Source organism: Hibiscus syriacus, unplaced genomic scaffold (genome assembly GCF_006381635.1).
Source record: "Hibiscus syriacus cultivar Baekdansim isolate YM2019G1 unplaced genomic scaffold, ASM638163v2 tig00012370_pilon, whole genome shotgun sequence".
Classification (NCBI taxonomy): domain Eukaryota; kingdom Viridiplantae; phylum Streptophyta; class Magnoliopsida; order Malvales; family Malvaceae; genus Hibiscus; species Hibiscus syriacus.
Window position 1 is genome coordinate 977,440 of NW_024062270.1, and position 21,921 is coordinate 999,360.

The window sequence follows — 21,921 nt, forward strand, 5'->3', positions numbered from 1 at the left end:
AATGGAAGCTTTTAGTAAACAATACAAGAGACAGATGGCTCAAAGATGTGGGTATATATTTATAAATAAGATGAACGTTGCAGGATTTATATTGATATTATTATGCATAGTGTCAAAGGACATTATTTATGACTAGATTGGGATTGGTTCAAGTGATAAGTAGTTTGATATCGTTTAAGTCTCAAATTCAAGTCATTTTCTACGCAGAAAATTTTCGTTGAAAGACTCACCCATCAAAATCAGGTGTGTGACCCGGGTCGATCCAAATTAGTCAAAGCAAAGCCTTAAAAATCGGAATGTAAAAAAACCGACATTGATTAGCAAATTTGGTAAAACTTGAACTTAGGAATTGAATGATGCTGTGAAAAGCTGGTCAGTGTTCCCACTTGAATGGGGGCAGAGATTTGTTGTGCTAAATTATGGAACCAAAAGGATTTGGCCACTAAAGGCGACCGAATAGTTAGGTTCATAGGTGGCAGGCTGGCTGGGTAACCCATTTTTTAAAGGAAAAAATGCATCAGAGGTCCCTGTACTTTTAAAAAATTAATGTGACCGAATATTTCTCTCTCTCTCAATCAGGCCCTCCAACTCAGAAAATAAATTCAATGTGGACCTTTGACGTTTTTTATCATTGACCGTTACGGTATTGACGTGACAGTTTATTGTATTGGCGTGGTGGTCCACAATGTTGACGCAACAGTCCTTGATGGTTGATAACGTGGCGGATGACATGACAGATGAGCTAAATTGGTAATTCAAACATGGTAGAGTTTGTCAGCACCATGAACTATCACACCAACACCGTAACGATCAACGACGAAAAAATATTTGTCATAGGGCCACATTCAAATTATTTTCTGTGTTAGAGGGTCACATTGAGAGAGAGAAAAAATATGAAGGTCACATTGATTTTTTTCTCAAAAGTACAAGGACTTTTATGCCTTTCGGCCTTTTTAAATAAAAAAAATGAATTTTGCAGGCTTTATATGAATCCACAGAATAGTTAGTGCCTAAGGAAACATTTGGTTTAGAAAATGTCGGGTGCTAAGGAGCCACAAATCTGTATTATTTAAGTCCATTATAGCTATAACCTAATTTGTAAAAGAAATTTGATTAGGGTCGGGTCGAATTTGGATTGAGGGTGAAATATTTCGATTTAACCGGACTCGAGAATAATAATGTAAATTTCTATAAAAAATTATTATTTTTTAGTTAAATCCTTAATTTATATCGGGTAAGATTGGATTTATACACTAAAAAATCGGGTCGGGTATATTTTTCGGGTCAGATGCAAATAGTAAAATTCTCGATTAATTAATTGATTTCGAATTGAATTAGCCGATAATCGAAGTTTGAAAAAATCATTAATCGTTAATCGACTGAACATAAAATTAACCAACTGATTAACAAAGAAAATCCAATTCGATCTATTTAATCGATTTTAACCGATTAATGAACAGCCGGAAAGAAAACTTGGCGCAACCCAGGGTATTGAGGAAATAAATACAATCTATGCACATCCATACAGCTACTTTTTCTACCTATTAAAGTCTTCCAAAGCTTTCCTCTTAAATGTCTTTTTCTTTTCAAAAAAAAAATAATCATAGTTTGTGGTTGTTATTATCCAATTGGTTTTTTAAAGAAATATTTATGTTTATAAATTTCACCTTTTAAATTTATTTCGATTAGAATTTATCTCGATGATAAAAGAGAATATTGTTTTTTATAGAGGTCTCGGATTTGAATATCAGCATCTGTAGAGTGTACGTTGTCAATAGATAAATAAAAATCTTAATAGATACCACATTATAATCACTCTAAATTATAAAAAGAATAAATTTAATTAGATTATTATTAAGATATAGATCCCATGGCATAGAGGCGAAATGGTCCTTTTTGGGAAGACTTCATCATCCTCTTGAATGCGCCATTAATCAATTAATTATGACTCAATTTAAATCAAAATAGATAAACCGATATTTTCATCATGAACTTTATAACTAATCTCCAACTATATTAACCATATATTTTGATTATAAAATTATTTATTTGTCACATTCAAGTTTTACATCCGCCCGAGATTCAAATAGCGATTGCAGCCACGTTTTCGATCGCTATCGTGGACATAACAGGAGCTATTACTGGTATCGTGGTTATATATATATATATATGCAGGCATGAACGCTAAGAAAAACTTTTTTGATTGAATTAATTATTAAATTAAAATATAATATTAGTAGTGAGACAAAACACTATATCTTTTAACCAATGATAGAGATTCAAATCCTGACTGGAGATGACAAGAAGTCGGATTTTTAAGTTGATCTGACTCGAAAGTAGGTATCATCCACCTAACTCAAAAATTTTATATCTAACATACGACCCGAAAAATATATATCATTCACTCGACCCAGTATAAATTAAAGATTTAATTAAACAATAATAATATTTTTTTAAAAATTACATTATTATCCTCGGGTCGGGTCGAGTCGGAGTTTTTTCACCCTCCGCCCGAACCCGACCTCACCTCTTAAAATATTGACCTGAACTCAATTTTTTTAAAAAACAATCCGACCTTATTAGGTCGAGTCTGAACCTGTTGGATTCGGGTTAAATTACCATCCCTAATCCTGATATTTTATATTTTCATATAAAATAGACTGGGTTGGGAGGGTCGCACCAATAATGCGCTTCTACAAAATCTAATATGGCATTTGCTAATAGAGCAAACTGGGTTGGGAAAATCGCCCCCGCCTCTGCAGTACCCGTATTGGATTAGTCGATCAATAGATCAGATACCAGTGATTAATTCAAAAAATATATATATAAAAATATTAAAAAATAATATACATTATAATATTAAATTATTCATATCTACTTATATTTAAATTATAAATAGGGTTAGGGTCTATTTACACGATCTATTTTTTTAATTTTACATAGATTTGAAATCGTTAAATAAGTGAATATCTTCTTATTTCATATTGTTAATCAACCACATATTTTGATATATATATATATATATATATATATATATTTAATTTTACACTTTAAATTATTTTTTTAATAAATATCTTATCATTTTCTACTGTTAATTTCAATTATATATTTTGATATATATTTTAATTTTTTTAATATAATTGTAATGTAGTATTATTTTTAATTTTAAATATTAATTTATATTTTTATATCTACTGTTAATTTTTTTATATTTTTAATTTAATTTCATCTTGTTATGAATATTTATTATTGTTATATAGTAAATTAAATTTCACTTACAAAATAACCGAACATTTAGACTTATATTAAGAAAATACGATCATATATTAAGATAATACGATCATATATTGTTGAATTATATTTCATTATAACAAATTTGGAAAAAAATACGTTTTCAATGAACAATACTATACGATATGAATAGTACTATATTGTATGAACAGTACCATGAACAGTACCGATTTTAAAAATTTTCTAGAATGCTGCAGGGGTATCGATATCCTGCTACAGTGTATCGATACCCTTGCTACAGTAATTTCGTCCACTTATTAAAAACTCGTAAAATTTAAAACGTTCATCACTATACATTTACCATTTACATATATACATTTAAAACATTACAAAACTCAATCATATGATTTTACAAAACCAATTAGAATATATATAGGATTCAAATCTTTAGTTACATGCCAACCTCAATCAATATTACAAAATACAATCTATTCAATTCTTTTTTGATCTAATCTTTTGAAAGGAGAAACTGATCTGTCTTGCATAACTTTTATCAATCTTCCTCTTCTCGAAACCTACGTGTGAAATAATCACACGCTAAGTCGTCGACTTAGTGAGGCATATAAAACATATAATAAAATCATGAAACATTTCTTATAACAGAATGCATACCTGCATATATACCATCCTTACCTCATTCCATTATCATTTATATCTCTTAGTCATTCTTAATTAAACAATACACGCACAACAACATATATTCTGTCATTCACCAATTATCCACCTACACATATATTATAATTCACATTCTTATTTCTGTACATCATGTAACACACATAACATCTTATAATCCTTATAATCCATTAACATGTTTATCAATACTTATATTACTATCACTAATTCTTTTTTATCATATAAGCATATACTGAGCATTTCTATACATATCATCGAATATCCATATCATTTCACAACAGAGCACACATAGTATTATATCAAGTTATTTATTATCTTTAAAGCCCATGTACATTTCTGAGAACTCAAGGTATATGAGTACTTTGAGGTTGTGCACACATATGCTGTCACTACAACTCATATAATAATCTGTCCATATGTCCCGAAGAACATAGGTAATCTGTCCATATGTTCCGAAGAACATAGGTAATCCTATCCATATGTCCTGAAAGACATATGTAATCCTGACCATATGTCCCAAAAGACATAGGTAATCCTGTTCATATATCCCGAAAGACATAGGTAACCCTCGACTCTTGGCATGCCAACTATACCACTAGCTCTCATATCACATAACATGGGCATTATCATTTATAAATTATAACAGTTCATATCATTGCTCTTATGATCATATATTTCTTTTCTTCTGTCATGTACCACATGTATGTGTAAACATCGATCTCATATCATTTAACATGTATCACAAGTGCATGTAATAACGTATTACATGTAATCACGTAGATCATTTCATATAGTTTATATCATTTCTCATTTATTCATGTACATATGTCATATCTTGTCCACATATGTTCATATATATATATATATCATATATACTTTGAATCATATTTTTTTACATAACTCATATAATCCTTTCCTATAGTTCATATTTTATTGTCACATATTGCATATCACATAAATCACATAGCACATACAAGAACATATCAATTCATGTAATCAAGTATACATACATTTCATGTCATTCACATCCTTATAATCAATACTCCATACACTATAACTATTGGAAATAGACTTATCACAAGTCCAATTCCTTATAATCCTATAAACTAAAATACACTCACCTTAGCCTTGTTTGCTTTGATTTGATCTTAATTCTTCAATTGTTCCGGAACTCGTTTAGGCACAATATCTACATAAACATAATTTCTGAGATGATTATTAAAAGCCTAAACCTCATAACTTGATGTTAATAACTTAAACGAATTTAATAGACCTATATTCACTTTTTCCTTTAGGGGGTTTCGATACCCTCCCTAAGGTATCAGTACCCTTATTACATTCTGAAATTTTTCGTTCAAGAGGGTATCGGTATACATATATAGGGTACCGATACACTCTGCCCAAAACAACTTTTTCACTCGAAAATTCATCATTTTCAGCTTAAATTCTTCAAGTTTCATTCTTTTTTTTGCTCTTAACTCAAGTACATATACTTAAGCTAATTTCTACTCATTCAATACATCCTTAACCTCAAAATTTCATCTTTTATATGGAAATAAAAAATCATACCACATTTTCAAGATACTCTAAATTCAATTCTATCACTTCATAACTCTTAATTAAGTTGTTGACAAATCAAATTTAGTTTCAAATTCAACTTATCAACTCTTTTCCAAAAATTCACTTAAAAACTCATTCTCTTTAATATTTCATAACTTCTTCATCTTTTGATTTTAAGACAACTTAAGCTTAAGTATCACCAAAGGATCAAAACCCATACTTAAAATCAACAAACAATCAAGAAATCAGAAAACTCACCTTTGCTCCCTTGGTTCACGGTAGAGAAAAAGAAAATAAGAGGAAGAAGATAACTCTCTTCCCCCCACGTGATTCATTCATATAAAGGGGGAAAATATCTTTATTGTCAAATGATCATTTTGCCCTTTAATTCATTTGATAATTACTAACAACTTTCAGAAAATATTTCCAAATAAATCATTGAACTATTCAACTATTTCACTTTAAATCACCAAATTCTAAAATTTTATAATTTAGTCACTAACCCGATATTGAGGATATTACACATAATGGGTCACAAATCGATTGTCTAACAACCTCGTGAAGATCCTTGAAGCTCTACATCAATTTTCTAAAGCAACCGAGAAGATGCCTTTTTCTTACGACACTTGCTACATTGAAGATTTTCAATCGGTTAACAAGCCACCCTATTTTAATGGAGCAAATTATGTTTATTGGAAGAATAGAATGATGTTCTTCATTCAAGCTACCAATCTAGATTCTTGGAGCTCTATCTTGTCGGGTCACTCTACTCCAACTAGAGCTATGGCGGAATGGAGTAAAAGAGAGTAGAAAGAATTTCAACTCTGTTGGGATTTGCGGAAGCTCGAATTAATCAACCGAAAGAATGCAAAGGGGGAAATTGGTAAGATTTGGTTTAGGGAGTAAGGAAAATAAAAGATGAACAATTTGCACAGAGATTTAGAGTGGTTCGACTTCTCAACCAAGTCTACTCCACTACCTTAGATCCTCACTAAGGATTTTCTAATAAATCCACTAATTTGTTCTTTCTTTTTCAAGGATCAAGAGATAATATTTACACTCTCTATCTTTTTCCCTTGGTAAGATAGAACCAACCCCTTTACAATAAAGGAAATAAAATTTAAAAAAGAAAACCCTTTAAGGTAGGTGTTTACAAAAAGTAAGCTCACAAGAACAAAATATTTACAAGAGAAAGTAAAATAGGAATGAAAAAATCTTCTCTTGTGTTGGATTGCTTGGATAGGTTCTCTAACCCTTCTTCAAGTGTCCTTAACTTGTATTTATATGTTGGAATATTGTTGTGGCTGTTTCTAGCTGTTGGGGGGTTGTTTAGAGCTGTTTGGGATGAAAACTCTGCAAAAAATAAACTGCCCAGTACATAGGGTATCAGTACTCCTAAAGGGAATATCGATACTACCTTTGTTTATTTTAAATAAAACTAGTCGTTAACTAGCCGTTGGGCCTAATGGTATCGATACTACTATACAAAGTAGTATCGGTACCCCTTTGAGTATCAATACCATTTTTGCATTATGAAATCTGAGCAATATTGGTAGTATCGATACTACCCAGTGAGTATCGATACTTCCCTTACCTTTTGGTATCGATACCACTTGAACAGGATCGATACCACTTGAACAATATCGATCATGTTCAAGTGGTATCGATACTGTAAGAACAATATCGATCTTGTTCAAGTGGTATCGATACTGTAAGAACAATATCGGTACTACTTTACCATAAATCATTTTGTGCTCAATTCCAATTTTAAGGACTTTGAATTAATTTTGAAAACTTTTGAATAAATTCAATTCAAGTTTAAAAATATTTTGCCTTAAATTTTTATATCAAAATATAGTTAAACAAACTTGATGCTAAGGCCATGCACATTTTGTTTTGTGCATTAAGCCCGAATGAATATGGAAGAGTCTCATTTTTTCAAATACCAAGGAGATTTAGGACAATATCCAAGTCACTCATGAAGGAACCGATGAAGTGAGGGAAATGAAAATCGATATTCTCAATCATAGATATGAAAATTTCAAGATGAAACTGGATGAAGGTATCAATGCTATGACAGATAGATTTTCCATGATTGTCAACGATCTCAAGGGATATGGAGATATCATCCCTAACAAGAAACTTGTTAGGAAAATTATATATTCTCTTTCAAAATCTTGGCAATCGAAGAAGACAACGATCATTGAAGCAAAGAACTTAAAAACTCTATCGCTTGATGAACTTATTGGCTCCATTCTCACTCAAGCAAGAAGAAAGGTACCCCGATATGCTTTTAATGTCTAAGGACGAGACATGTCAAGTATGAATGTCCTATCCTAAAAATGAATGAATCAAGCAAAAAGAAGACATTTGTGGCGGCTTTGAGTGATGAAGAAAAATCCGATGATGATGAAGTAGCCAATCTATGCCTCCTTGCTATCGAAGAAGATTCAATGGTAACTTCTAACTCTTGTTATTTAAATTTTTATTTATTTAAAGAGTTACAAGATGCCTATGATGAGTTGTATTTGGAATTTGAGATAATGAATTTCAAATATAAGAAATTAATTTCAAAATTTAAAGTTGAAAATGATTTGTTGATTTTGAAAGCAAAAATTGATTTTGAAAAACAAAATGAAACTTCGAAAAATGATTTAGAGCTTTTAAAAATCAAAATCAATAATTTAAAAAAAAGAAAATATTAATTTGAAAGTTAAGCTTAAAATCTTAACAAAAAAAAAAGAATTAATTTATAAAAACAACTCATTATGTTTAAAAATGTCAAAAATACTTGGACCGAATGGACTCTACTCGAGTTCTTAACGAGCTGAAACGAGCTACTTGATATTCAACTCGAAAATCTTGTTAGCAGCTCGAAAATATAATATATTAAGATTTTATTTTTTTAAAAACAAATTTTTAATAATATTAATATTTATGTATTGATTTTTTTAAAATACAATAAGATTTTCATGTATCTAAGATTCAGGTTCGAGTTCGAGTTTGAGACTTCAATCGAGTTAAGTTTAAGATTTTTTTCATTTCGAGTATTTTCGAGCTGTTCACGAGCTTTAGTTCAGTATTTCGAGTTCGAGTCGAGCTTGAAAATTTTAAGCTCGCGAGTTTTCGAATCGAGTCGAGCTCCATTTCAGAGTTTTTGAGTCAAGTCGAGCTCAATAATACTCGAGCTCCACTCGGCTCGTTTACACCCCTATGAAAAAGAAAGAACAAATTAGTGGGTTTGTTGGAAAATTCTAAGTGAGGAGCTTAGGTAGTGGATGCATATTTTTTTGAGGAAGTTGAACCACTATAAATCATTGTGCAAATTTTCTTATCTTTATACTCCTTACTCCCTAAATTTTAAAAAGCCAATTTACCCCTCTTGGCATATTTAGGTTGATCGAACAAGTTTCATGGATCCTAACACTAACCCTTATATAACCATTATTAATTATTATAGATAGATATAAGGGTAAACCACACATTTAATACCTATATTATCAATTTTAGTCTATTTTAGTACTTAAATTTTCATTTTTTTAAAATCATACCTAACGTTTAGTTTTCATTTCATTTTAGTACCTCGCAGTTAAACACTTAATGCTTTTAATACCTAAATTATCATTTTTGATCCGTAATAGCACCTAAACTTTCAATTATTTTAAAACTTAATGTTAATTTTGAACGTGGTACTAAAATGAAAAAAAATATTTTTTAACGATGGGGTACTAAAATGAAATAAAAATAAATTTTAGGTATGATTTTGAAAAATTTAAAGTTTAGGTACTAATATGAACCAAGCAGCATCCGTGGTAAAAGAATTATTGTTATTCCTTGAGAAACCGAGTTTGAGCACCATAGATACTAATAGTGTGAACCTTAAATATTGATAGGTTAAGAGTTTTATTTGAACATATACTGCTTTGTACTTAAGACGTAATTTGCCCTAGATATAAATCAATAGATAAAAGGAAATTTGAAGTATAGATACTAAACGGTGCCGTACATCCATTTAGGGAAACAGAGATGCGGGAGCAAAATAAAACCCCGCGGCGCCTCCTTTTGAAGTCATAATTACCTTTATGATTCAAAATCTAAAGACGCTTAATAGGAAAAAGAAGGGGAAAATCCCAAATTAATTTCTCCAAATCAAAGAAGAAACCCTAGTAGATTTTTTACATACAAAGAAGCATTATCTTTGAATCGGATTTGACAACCAAATCCATGGGGAAGAGAAAGGAGCGTCGTTTAGCTGCTATGAGCAACGCCGGCCGCCGCGTTAAGCTCGATCTCTTCGCGGAACCCTCTGGTAATATATATATATATATAAACACCTTTGAAATTGTTGAGTGATTTACTTTAGTATATATATATTTCTTCGTTTGTTTTTGGTTGTTGATAAAGATTATGCTCTTTAACATTTTCCTGTGAATAAGCAACCGGATATTAGTTGAAGAAGTTATTTAGAGCTATTAAAAACTGAATAAGAATATAAATTGATTATGTTTTAACTTTTGGTTTCATTTATTTATTGTAACTTTTAGAAGATTTGGGTGGCTCCTCAGTACAAGAAGATATTGACGGGGAACCGAAACATCTTGCTGGGTTGCCCAATTCACAATCTTCTCCAGGTGGGTTCCGTCAGTTCTCTTCGAGAGGACTATGTAGAGAGCATGAGAGGTCTACAATATTTTGGTGGAAATTGGAATCTATGCCAGACATATATGTTGTTTGCCCCAGAATTTGTTTTCATATTGTAGGTGTAAGCTGTGGTCTTGGGAACATTCATACGGAACTAATTGAGCTGATCAATGTGATATTTTGAATGAGTCCAAATCTGTTATGCTCTATTTCGCTGCATCCAAGCATTTTGCAGATTTCTTCAGGAAAATTGTTATCTCGGTTCGTATGTCTCTTGGCTTTATTTCAATTATACCTCCACTGACGTATTTCTCTGATTTGTAACAGGTGGCCAACAAGAATTGCTCATAGAATGCTCCTAATGCATCTATAAAATTTATCATATGGATTTTGTTCAGCCTTTTATTTACTTTTTCTTGTTATGGAAGCTGTTAACTTGCTGACCTATCCTAAATTAATGTTTTCTCAGCCTATTTTTATGGTTTAGATATAGTGAAACAAATAAGTATAAATTGTTGTTTAAAGATTTAATGTATTAATGTTGTGTCTTCAGGTCAGCAACCACCAAATCCTTTGCTATTACTCGGCCAATATATTGATGAGGAGTTGGATAAAAGACAAGAGCATGGCACTTTGAATGATTCTTTATCTGACCATGATGACCAGGTAATTTTGGATTCCCTTGAGTGCATTTGGTTCATGTAATATAAGATTACATATGTGAATAAGATTATGGAATGTATGATTACCAAATAGAAATATGGGGAATCTTACTTTACCTTAGTTAATTTGACCGGCATGGTTAGGTGAATGTAAGTTTACTTAGCATTATATTTTATTAAATTGTCATTTTTATAATTTTTTTAATAAAATTAGTTCTTTCTAATATTTTGGCGTTTTTAAATTTATAAAAAAATCAAAGTATTTTTTTTTTCAAAAAAAAGTGTAAGATAATTTATTAAAATTATAAAAAAAATGCAAAAAATTTAAAACTAAATTTGATACTAGAATCAAAGGCTATCATCAGTTCATCACTTCAAAATCATTTTGACTCCAAAAAATAACTATAATTTGATTCTTCATTTTCATTATTCTAGCTCCCAACAGAAACTAGTTAAATCAACCTATATATTTAAGGTTTTTTCATATATATAAAAATTTTGATATGTTAATATTAAAATTGTCTCTTGTTTCTAATATGTTTTTATATAGTGTCAAATTTTAATTATCAAATAACATAAATACCCTCTTGATTTGATTATATCTACTGAGATATTTCTTTCGTTGAGTTTTGGGTTTAAATAATAGAGTAATTTGTTATAATTTTATATAGTTATAAAATTAAAAATATAATCAAAACTAATACATTAATAAATAAATCATTAGAATATGTATAATAAGAGAGATTTTTTGTTTTTAATTTGGCACTTTATTTGTGAAAAGGGATAAATTGATTAAAATAATAAAAATAAAGCGAAATATGGACCAAAATCTAAGATTATGCTTGGAGAGTAATCTTAGATTACGGATGTAATGCGCTGTTATTAGATTACACTCTATGTTACACCATGCCAGTAATCTTATATTATGGCATGCCTGTAATGTTTGCAAACCAAACACCGTAATCTTATACTAGAATCTAAGATTACACCTATAATCTTAGATAACGTGAACAACATGCCCCCTCATTATTGTTTCTGAAATTATGCTTTGTAGTAGGCCTAGGTGGGAATCTTTGGATTGGATATCAGGTTATATTGGTTGCGTTTGCTGCAGTTCGAGCTTTATTCTTTCTATTTTGTAAATCTATCATTTTTAACTGGAATTTTCTCATTTAACTAAAATAATATGGGAGCATTGTGGTTTAGCTTAGTAATTTGCTAATTTGAAATGGCATATGGTTTTCATTCAGGCTCTCATTGCTTACTTTTGTTAGGTTAAGGGTCCCCTAAGTGAGACCTGCAAAAACACAGAAGCTGATACAGGTGAAAGTCTAGATACTCTAAAGGTCAATCTGCTGAACATAGAGAAAGATTCTACTCCAAACTCTATCCAGAATTTGGTCGGCATTGATAACAAAGGAGATATTTATTTCACAAATGAATCAGTCAAGAATGATTCTACCGAACAAGATTATGTTACTGGAGCTTCTGAAGTACAGGCCACTCAAGATTTGGGTTCAGGCTGGAGGATTGTAATGCATGAAGAGAGTAATCAGTATTACTACTGGAACACTGAAACTGGTGAAACTTCATGGGAGGTGCCTACTGTTTTGAATCAGATAAACCAATCTATTTCTCAAGTGGATGCACATGATTTGAGTTCAACTGTAAGTACGCGATCGGTTGGTGACAATGTAATTCTTCAGAGCAAGGTGTATGACAATGAGGCTGAGTTAGACGAGCATGATGGAGGATGCAAAAATGAAGCTTTGAAGGATAAAATCTCTGATGTCAGTGGAAGTGATTTTCGAAGTAGCTTAGGTGCTGTCGATACTTGTTTGGTTGGTGGGAGTTTAGATCACTCTGGAAACTCTACACATGATGATAATAAAACAGTGGTTGATCTCTCTATTCATCTTTTAAATCAAGGGGAGCGTTTACTAGAGAGACTGAAGTCACTACAAGTGTAAGGAATATCTCATTGCCTTCATGCATCTGCTATTTGGTTATTTGCTATTACTTGTAGCCAATATATTTTTACTGTCTTTTGTTTAAGGAAGAAGACCATAATTTCTTTAGTTTTCATTGTTATTTGTGATTCTAATATGAAAGTATTTTCAGATCTGAAGACTATCTGCAAGGTCAGGGCTGGATGTCTAAATGCATTTTAGAAGTTGAGATTAGACTGTCGGATATCAAATTGTTGCTTTCATATGGATCATCATTATCACCATTTTGGAGACACTGTGAAAGGAAGCTAAATCAGCTTGAAGGTGTTATTAATGATAAAATTTACCAGCTTGCAAAATCGGCAATTATAGAAGAGGCTGAAGAAGCTCCTGACTCTTTTGAAGAAAAGCTCGAGATAAAGGGAGCTTCATACAAAGAAGTTGAAGCAGATGGAGAGGATATCAATACAATTGCTTATGCACCTGACACTTCTTATGTTTCTGCTAGTGCTGCTGAATTAATAGTAGGCGGTAATGATGTAAATAATCAAGTTTCCTCCAGCAATGCTATCCACACGGTAGGTATTCCTACTTTTGGTTCACCTACTGAACGTTGTGAACATGAAATTGAAGAAGGTGAACTGGTAGATGGAGATACTCTTTCTGGAGAAAATTCTAAGACTGATGTCCATGCCAGAGAGGAAGATGATATGGATGTGGATATGGAAGTTGAAGATGTAATACCACCTATCACAGTGGCGCTCGGAGATGTGCCCCTCAACACCATTGGGCAACTAAAGAATTCCTCTGATTACTTGGCTGTTCCACCACCTCCGAATGAGGAGTGGATTCCTCCACCTCCTCCTGATACTGAACAAATTCCACCTCCTCCTCCTGATAATGAACAAGTTCCTCCACCTCCGCCTGATGACCCTCCCAAACATTCATATCCTCTTGCCCCATCTCATATAGAGATGATACCTCTCACTTATGCAGAACAATACAACCTAACCTATTCTGATCCCAGTTATCAGTATTATGACCATGCAGTTAATCAAATTCCTGTTGGTGGTTTCTATGGACATGCTGATGGAACTCAAATTACTGTACCCCAAGCATCACTTTACTACCAAGCAGTTCCAAACACATATTCCAAAAGTGCATCAGTTTCCATTAATTCTGTTGAACCTGTAATATTTTATGATCTACAAGGTAGGAGTGCATCTTCCGTGCCTGTAGCCGGTGGTACTGAATCTTTTCAGTTGCATAGTGAAGTGGGTATGATCAGTTCTAATACTATTGCTTTAAATGAAGTTGGATCTAGTGGTGATATTGCTTTAGCAGGACCTGGTCGGAGGACCGGTGATCCTACTGTTAATGAGAAGACCGAGGTTGCATCAATGGCGAGCTCTTCTATTTTTGCTACCATTGAAGCTCCTGCAACTGTTTCTGTTAAAGAAAGTTTTGCTGCAGCTGCTGCATCTGCTGCCGCTGTAACTTCATCATCAGCTCCGAAGGTTCAATCTAAAGGTATAATTTTAGGCCACAAGTGTTACGTACCATTTTAATCTTAAACAATTTTATGGTAAGAAGCAGATAGATTCAACCAAATTGATATTGGTTTTACAGAGTGATTGATCCCTAGAATTTACCTCTGACTAGTAACTTATTTTGCTACTTGTAAAACTTACTGGCAGCATATGTTTTACTGAAATTGATTAACTAATTATACGTCAACATTTGTTTTCAGCTGCACGAACTAAAAAGAAGACGGTTGCTGTCACATCCTCCTTGAGGTCTAATAAGAAGGTCTCCTCTTTGGTGGACAAGGTATTGGGAATTTCCTGTTAGTCTGGAGATTCTCTTGTTCTTGGCATTTATCTCGTTTTCAGAATGAGTAGAATTAACGCTTTTGTTTTATCAGTGGAAAGCTGCCAAAGAGGAGCTGCAAGAGAATGCAGAAAATGAGTACGATATATTAGAAAAGAAGCGACAACGGGAAATAGAGGTCTCTAAAATGAACCTTTATTAAATAATTGTTTATTCATTTTCACTTATCCCTGTGACTTACGCATCTTATATTTCAGGAATGGCATGCCCAGCAACTTGCCAGTGGAGAGGCTAAAGACAATGCAAATTTTCAGCCTTTGGGTGGGGATTGGTATGTATGTAAAATTGCATAAGCTACTCATTTCTTTTACTTATCTGATTATGTATCATATAGATCTTTCCCATATGTACAAATAAGTTCTTATATTGTTTTTCTTTTTCATTGGTTTTGGCCCTTTTGGTGATATGCTTTCTTCTTGATAATGAACATAGGCGTGAAAAAGTAAAGCGGAGAAGAGCACAAAAGGCCAAAGAATCAACAGAAACTCCCTCAAAGGCACTTCCTGATGGAAACCAACAACCTGATTTAGATGAACTCTCAAGAGGTCTTCCTTCCGGATGGCAGGTAATTGAGCATTCTTTTTGTTGTTTTGGTTACTTATTATGCATAATCAGTTGAAACACACTGTTACAATCCTGGGATACGGATCGAGTCACCAGGTTATAAGTGGGAGCGTTGGAAGTAACTCCCATCCCTTTATTTCTATCTATTGAACAATCTGTGGTGATTAATAACTTGTCTCATCAAAGTTAGATTGAAAACTCTCGGCTCGTAGGGAGACTGAAACCTTAGACTCGTTAAAAGAGAGACCAAGATTAAAATTCTGACTTATGTCATTAGTAGTCTTTAATTTTAATTGTTCCAGTTATGATTTTTATTCAAGGTATGTAACCTTAAAAGCTGATTAGCATCAATGGAATTAAGTCGGAATTTTTCAAAAACCTAAAAGATCATAGTGTCCCTTTTAACAAGTCATAAGGTTTCAATCTCCTTTCGACAAGCACAAGCTGAGTTCCAAGTGAACTTGATTTGTGTTCGGGACCGTAGCACACACTTCCAAACGGCTTCAAAGTTGTGGGATCAAAAAAGTCGTTATCAACTAATGGCTAATGCTGTGTTGTGTTCTCATTTTGCTAATCCAACTTCTGGGTCTGAATGACTATTTTCTCCAGGCATATTGGGGTGAAGCTTCAAAACAGGTCTATTTCGGAAACGTGAACACGTCGGAGACAACTTGGATTAGACCAACAAAATAAGTTTGGAGACTAATTGTATCAGTATTTTTTGGGTTGGATCTAAATATTTATTATAATTTAACATTTCGTTTTTCCTGCATCATTTAATTTATACCCGAAAATGTACATCTGTTTAGAGCTAGCTTAGTAATGAATCAGCTCAGGCAATATTCCTTGATTGCTATGTTGAAGGCTCAACTTTTATTTGGTCATTTCACTTGTACGTTTAGCAGGTTAAGCTTTTCTCCCAAAAATTTACATTTTCCAACCAATTTCAGGGACTCAAATCGAGTTTGAATAAAAGATTTTAGCAAAAAGAGAACGACACAATCCACTTGAGATGTAAAAAATAAAACATCCTTTATTAAAAAAGGTAAAATGCTAAAATTAGTCCCCCAGTGATTATCAAAATGGTTATTTTAACCTCTATTTTTCTTGGGAGCATGTTGGGCTCTTAATATTAAGAAAAAGTTAACATTTTAGATTATGTTCAATCAAAAATGTTATAATTTTTATAACATTTTTGACTGTTCATTTCCTTAACCTTAAATTAGACTGTATTTCCTTGTACTATACCAATATTTGGGTTCAAATTTCAATATCTTAAATATGTTAATTCATTCTATATCAATGGTTTCTTGCTATTTCGACTCCCTTTTGAGAGAAAAAAATGTACAATTGCGCAATGATTTGCCATCTGTTGTTTTGCAAGAGAGGATAAACAATGTCCTTGTTCCAATCTAAATAATAATTATCACAAAAACAAATAAATAAAATGAATAAATAAAGTAATGAGCAGAGATGATGAACCCTTTCTTCTACTCTTCTTTCTTTGCTTCTTCCAGAACAAATTCAGCATAGAGATCCTTCAAAGCAATCACAACAGTGGTGATCAATGGCCCCATGATTGCTCCCTGTGAAAAAGGAAACACGGATTCTTTCAAATCGAAAGGAGTCCTTTGAAGGATAATATCCGTGTCTCGTGTCTGGAAATGCAAACGAAACAGTGCTGGATATGAATACTTCGAGGAAAATGAAGAGCGGGATTAATATTGGTTTACCTCAAGTGCTGAAGGGAACAATGTCATTCCACCGATGATGCTAAGCGCTGTGAGAGTTACGCTGTAACCGGGCATATTCTCTTGAATTTCGGAAGCACCGTAATCCACCATCAAAATGTGAATCACGGACAATGTCATAGCTACTATGTATCTACCATCCAGCAGTAGTTCCACGGCTGCCGGAATCGTCGCGAACCACGATGGAAATATCGGCAACAAAGGGCTGATGAGAGCAAGCATTGTTGACATGTATACAAAGTGTATGTCAAACAGTCTGAATAGAAGCCATGTGGTACATCCTTGAAAGAACGCAATCTGAGCCGTGGCCAAAAACACACCAGAAACAGCATGGTCAAGAACTTCAACACATCGAGTGCGAGCCGATTCCGATATCGGGATCATAGCCATAACCTGTTCAGTGACCCCGCCGGATTCCGATGTGGTGAGGTAATAAAGAACCCAAAAGAACACTATTAACTGAGATAGAAAGTTCAAGACCTCAGCAGCTCCGGTGATGATGGAATTGGCAATGGTAAATATGATCTTTGCAGTTTGCACCACCTGTAAACACCCTCTGTGAAACATTTGCACCTTTAACAGCAAACCCTTTAGCCTTCTCAATCAAATCCAACCTCGTGATTATGAGTTCTCGGAAAATCAAATCGACCTCCGTGTAAATTTCTCCCCATTCACGGTTTCTAAGCCTCTCCCTCAACGTCAAAACCATCTCAGTGAAAGGAGAAGGGTTCATCAGAGCCGCAGATTGCTCCGATGAACTGTCATTCATCGATGTAATCACAAAATGCTTGATTCCAGTCACAAATTCAGTCATATTATACTGCATTGCCAAACTATCAATCTGTTCAGAAACTGTTTGATAAAACTGTGTAGAGTACTTATCCACCATTTCAGGGACATCATTCTCTTCTATCCATTGTTTAAGACCGATTTTCTCGGCATAGTTACTCTCTCGCAACCGAGATTTCACCGCAATCACGGTATCTTTCCCCTCAACACCGATCTTATACGAGAAAAACGTAGCTCCGGCAATAAACCCCACAATCATACCGATTATCAATCCAATTGCCACAATGGAATCCAACCTTTTCAATATCCCATTTGTCAAATAAGAACTAATCGCACTTCTTCTGAAACGAGTGCTCCTAAACGATGAAACAGCAGACATCGTTGAATCCACATTGTTATTGCTAATCTTGAAACCCAACATGATGATCAACAATGACCCAACACTACCGATTGTCTCATAGACAATTAGAAAAACAAAAAACGAGACAAGCCACTTCATTAGCTTTGAAAATATTCTCTTATTAAGCCTTGAAAGCTTGGATTTTGGTCTCTTGAGAAACATCCTTAATATCAACAAGGGTCACTATAAAAGCCTTAAAGACAGCAACAGGGACAGAGAGAACAGTTTCAGTGAGGCCTAGTTTCAAAGGCTCTCTCCAAAATTCAACAAGGGCTTCATGAATACCTCTCAAAGGAATCGAACACAAAATTGCCCATTGAATCGTCCTGAGATACTCTTGCAAAGCCCGTATAAAATGCACAGTGTGAGGGCAAGACCGGCATGAGCCATGGCAATGTAAAGGGCTAAACGTACCTCGGGATCACCTGAGAGGCTGTTTCTATAAAATGGGTCGGCGGCGTTTCGTGCCCGGGGTGGCGCGTGGGTCATTGATGCAGATCGAAACATGTCTCGCCATGGAATTAACTCCATTTTCCAAGCTAGTGTAGAACAATGATCATAAAATATTAACAACTCAAATCTACACAATAAAAATGATTTCTGAAATAATTAAATTCTAAATGATCTGAACTTCAGATAAATATCCGAAATAATTTATTAGATTAATTTATAAAGGGTTGTAGAATAGTTTGTAGATTATAAACTCTTATTAAAATAAAATTTAATAAATAATAGAATAAACTACATAAATGGTCACCAAACTTTTAGGGATCTTGCATTTTGGTCACCCTTTACTTTGACTCGTTTGTTTACCTGAAATCCCTCTGGTGCATAAGAAGAGATTGTGGTGGCATATTCTTTGAAGAAACAGTCGTCGGTTTCCAATAGTTTACTTGACTAAATCGTTCAGTCACCACCAAAGAGGACGGCAAAAATTATCCGTCAATTGCCATCAGCGACAGCACTCTTCACAATGGTTCATCGATATCTTCATTGCAAAAATCTCTATGGTCATGTCATGCAAGCAAAGATTTGAGTTCTTATAATGTTTATCAAAACACCACCAACTTCACGCCTTAATGGGTTCATTGGTACGTGAAGAAGGGAACATATATTCATTGGCAGCCTATAGGGATTTGTTTTATCCTTAGTTCAGAAAGGTAGAACATTGAGGTTTGGAGGATTATCCAATAAATATTTGTTTGTGAAGAGTCAAGGAAGTGTGGTCTCTCTTCGCATCCACGCAAAGGAGAACACAGATACTTTTAGCATTTAGAAATCAAAATAGTAAGCACTTGAGGTAGGGACGTGTTGGTAATAAAAGATTATCGGGGACTGGGAATGTTGGCCAACCAAACGGGGAAATGAGGATTTCATTCCCCCCGGTAATAAAATATACCTTGAACCAAACAGACCCTTAGAGTTGTCTATAAGTTTCGTTAATTCTCATCTTTTACAAGTTGGAAAAAATATTGCCGACAAGTGCAACGGTAAAAGATTAGTTCAGTAGGGAAGAATGGGTAGCTGAAATGAATGACTTTAGCTCGACACTTTTGTTTTCAAAACTTTGTAATTGTACCTATCCCCCGTGCATCATGTGAGAGGACCCTATATTTATCTTTTGCACACTGCCCTAACTCCAACAACAACAACAACAACAAAATCATATTCCCATATGCAATGGGGTAGGGGAGGTAGGGTAGTAGGCTGCCCCCAACGTCAAGATTGAGAGCAGCTTCCGTGGAAGACATCCGACAGTCAGAAAATTAAAAATAAATATAAAATGCAATGCATGTATAAATACATAAATAAATACATAGTTGAACAGTCTTCATATGCAGTCTTCATATACGCGTCAGTAATGGGAAGTAATCCATGCAAATAATTTTCTGCGTAAAAATCTCTGCATATAGATAGAAACGTAAGACCCGACTAAATTTAAAAAGTGGAAACCTGAATAAAATGATACACAGAAGTCAACGATAGCAAGCTACGAGAAGAAATAAAGTCAAATGGGTTAAAACCTAAACTAAGGCAACAGTACACCGCTACCCTAGTTCTAAATCTACATAATTAAATTATTAGATCAAGTGTCAATTTGCTGAAGCATCTTGATTGACAATAGGAGTTTGTGACATAAAAAGCTGATTTCCTTGCAAGAACAATTGAAATAATTTATAAACTCACTTTGAAAGAATTTGTGGCAAAAAATAAAAATGCACGATGAATGTATGGTCAAAACCATACCTTTCACTTCTTCCTTCCAACGATTGATGTCTTCTAAGTCTTTTCTGTTGCACTTTATTACTAAGCCAATTTTATCAATTGTTATGTCATATGTTGTTAGAAACGATGTGTTATTCATTTGTAATTTTTTATAGTTTAGGGACTCAATAAAAAATATCCTAAACTCGGGGGATTATTTTCATAGTTTACTCATTTTTCTTACTGAAACAAGAGATGTATCCGATGGTCAAAATCTATGATATCTATTTTCATGCATGTGTTTTTCGAATGGGATGGAATCAAAGATGCGTACAAACTTGATGTATGTATATATATATATATATATATATATATATATATATATATATATATATATATATATACTGCATTTGGTGGTTGATGAAGAGTGCAAGGACATGAGAGACAAAAAGGAAGATGTACCATCTTCTTCCTTCAACATCCATGTTTGATCCACCCACGTCTTTTTTCAAGTACACCGCTCCATTAATATCATCCCATCCTGGTTATGATCTTACCATATCATCCTCTATCGGGATGGATCAAGTGAGGTTGATGAGCAGTATCTTTCTAAATATTTTAAATTTTCATATAATTCAGATTTTTTTGTACCCTTTTATTGATCATTCGTTTTCGTCTTCTAAAATTTTATAAATTTATCTCAATAATATAAAATATTGTGCTCTTCTCTATCCTGTACGGGTCATTTATCTCCCCCACAATTAGGGATGTGCAAAAATCTGAAATTTTTGATTTAATATGTTGATCTAAAATTCGGATTGGATATCCGAGAAAAAATTGAATAATTGGATGAGATATGGATCTCTTAAATTCTAATTTTAATTTGTCCAAAAATTTGATAAAAATTGGACCTTTAGAGTTTAGACAACATTTAATCCAATAAACGAGTAATCTACTGACACACTAAGGTCATAAGGTTGAATCCCAATAAAAATTAGGATGTTTAATTGTTTTTCTATTAATCTAGGGCGATTATAATTGATAGTATTTGTTTCAATAACTCTCAATCATTTAACAATCTCTTTAACTACTGAGGTAAGTTGATTCGTATAGATATTTAATTATTTATTATACGTGAATAATTATATATATATATAATATCTAATATCCAAAAATGTAATTAATGACCGTAGATCTCACTATTGGTTTACATGATTAAACAAATTAATATATGATGTTTCCTTAACTTCACCGGAATCCCATGTCATCGGATCACGCAAAAGAAAATTGTAAGAAATGATGACATGTGGCATCATGGTATCATCATTCATCTCATTCATCCCTTGAACCTCACAGCTATTTATGGAGTTTGGTGCCACCCTCCTACCTAAATATCTCGTCCCATTTTTTGAAATTTCCAGTAATTAACTTTAGTAGGAGTGTAGGACACTTGTCCATTCCAATCTTAAATTCTTTTTCTTTGTAAATTTTCGATTTTTCATTTATCTGTTCATTTCTGATTTGATGCAAGACCCCATCTTTTGAAGAAAAAAAATTGCAACTTTATCTCAGGGTTTTCTTTTTGT

The 21,921-nt window shown here is 33.2% G+C and overlaps 2 protein-coding genes across 6 annotated transcripts in view; one reads left to right on the forward strand and one right to left on the reverse strand.

Moving 5' to 3' along the window:
• The window catches only part of LOC120205284, a 32,068-nt gene that overhangs the window by 3,372 nt on the left and 6,775 nt on the right, over positions 1–21,921 (forward strand). The window contains exons 2-12 of one of the 5 annotated variants that reach the window (XM_039205193.1): positions 9,676–9,793; positions 10,029–10,115; positions 10,679–10,791; positions 12,062–12,753; positions 12,909–14,266; positions 14,487–14,566; positions 14,661–14,744; positions 14,824–14,897; positions 15,059–15,191; positions 15,800–15,904; positions 21,908–21,919. In XM_039205193.1, the coding sequence (XP_039061124.1) occupies positions 9,709–9,793; positions 10,029–10,115; positions 10,679–10,791; positions 12,062–12,753; positions 12,909–14,266; positions 14,487–14,566; positions 14,661–14,744; positions 14,824–14,897; positions 15,059–15,191; positions 15,800–15,883 (2,790 nt within the window). In that variant the 5' untranslated portion in view covers positions 9,676–9,708 and the 3' untranslated portion in view covers positions 15,884–15,904; positions 21,908–21,919. Of the gene's footprint in view, positions 1–9,675; positions 9,794–10,028; positions 10,116–10,185; positions 10,391–10,678; positions 10,792–12,061; positions 12,754–12,908; positions 14,267–14,486; positions 14,567–14,660; positions 14,745–14,823; positions 14,898–15,058; positions 15,192–15,799; positions 15,963–21,907; positions 21,920–21,921 lie in introns of those variants that run through there. The other 4 variants (XM_039205192.1, XM_039205194.1, XM_039205195.1 and 1 more) reach the window with 4 other exon arrangements.
• LOC120205288 (transmembrane protein 245-like) lies at positions 16,618–18,623 on the reverse strand. Its single transcript, XM_039205199.1, is given in 5 exon segments — positions 16,618–16,776; positions 16,924–17,473; positions 17,475–18,296; positions 18,298–18,478; positions 18,481–18,623. Coding segments are annotated over 5 exon segments (1,788 nt in total). The 5' UTR covers positions 18,620–18,623; the 3' UTR covers positions 16,618–16,680.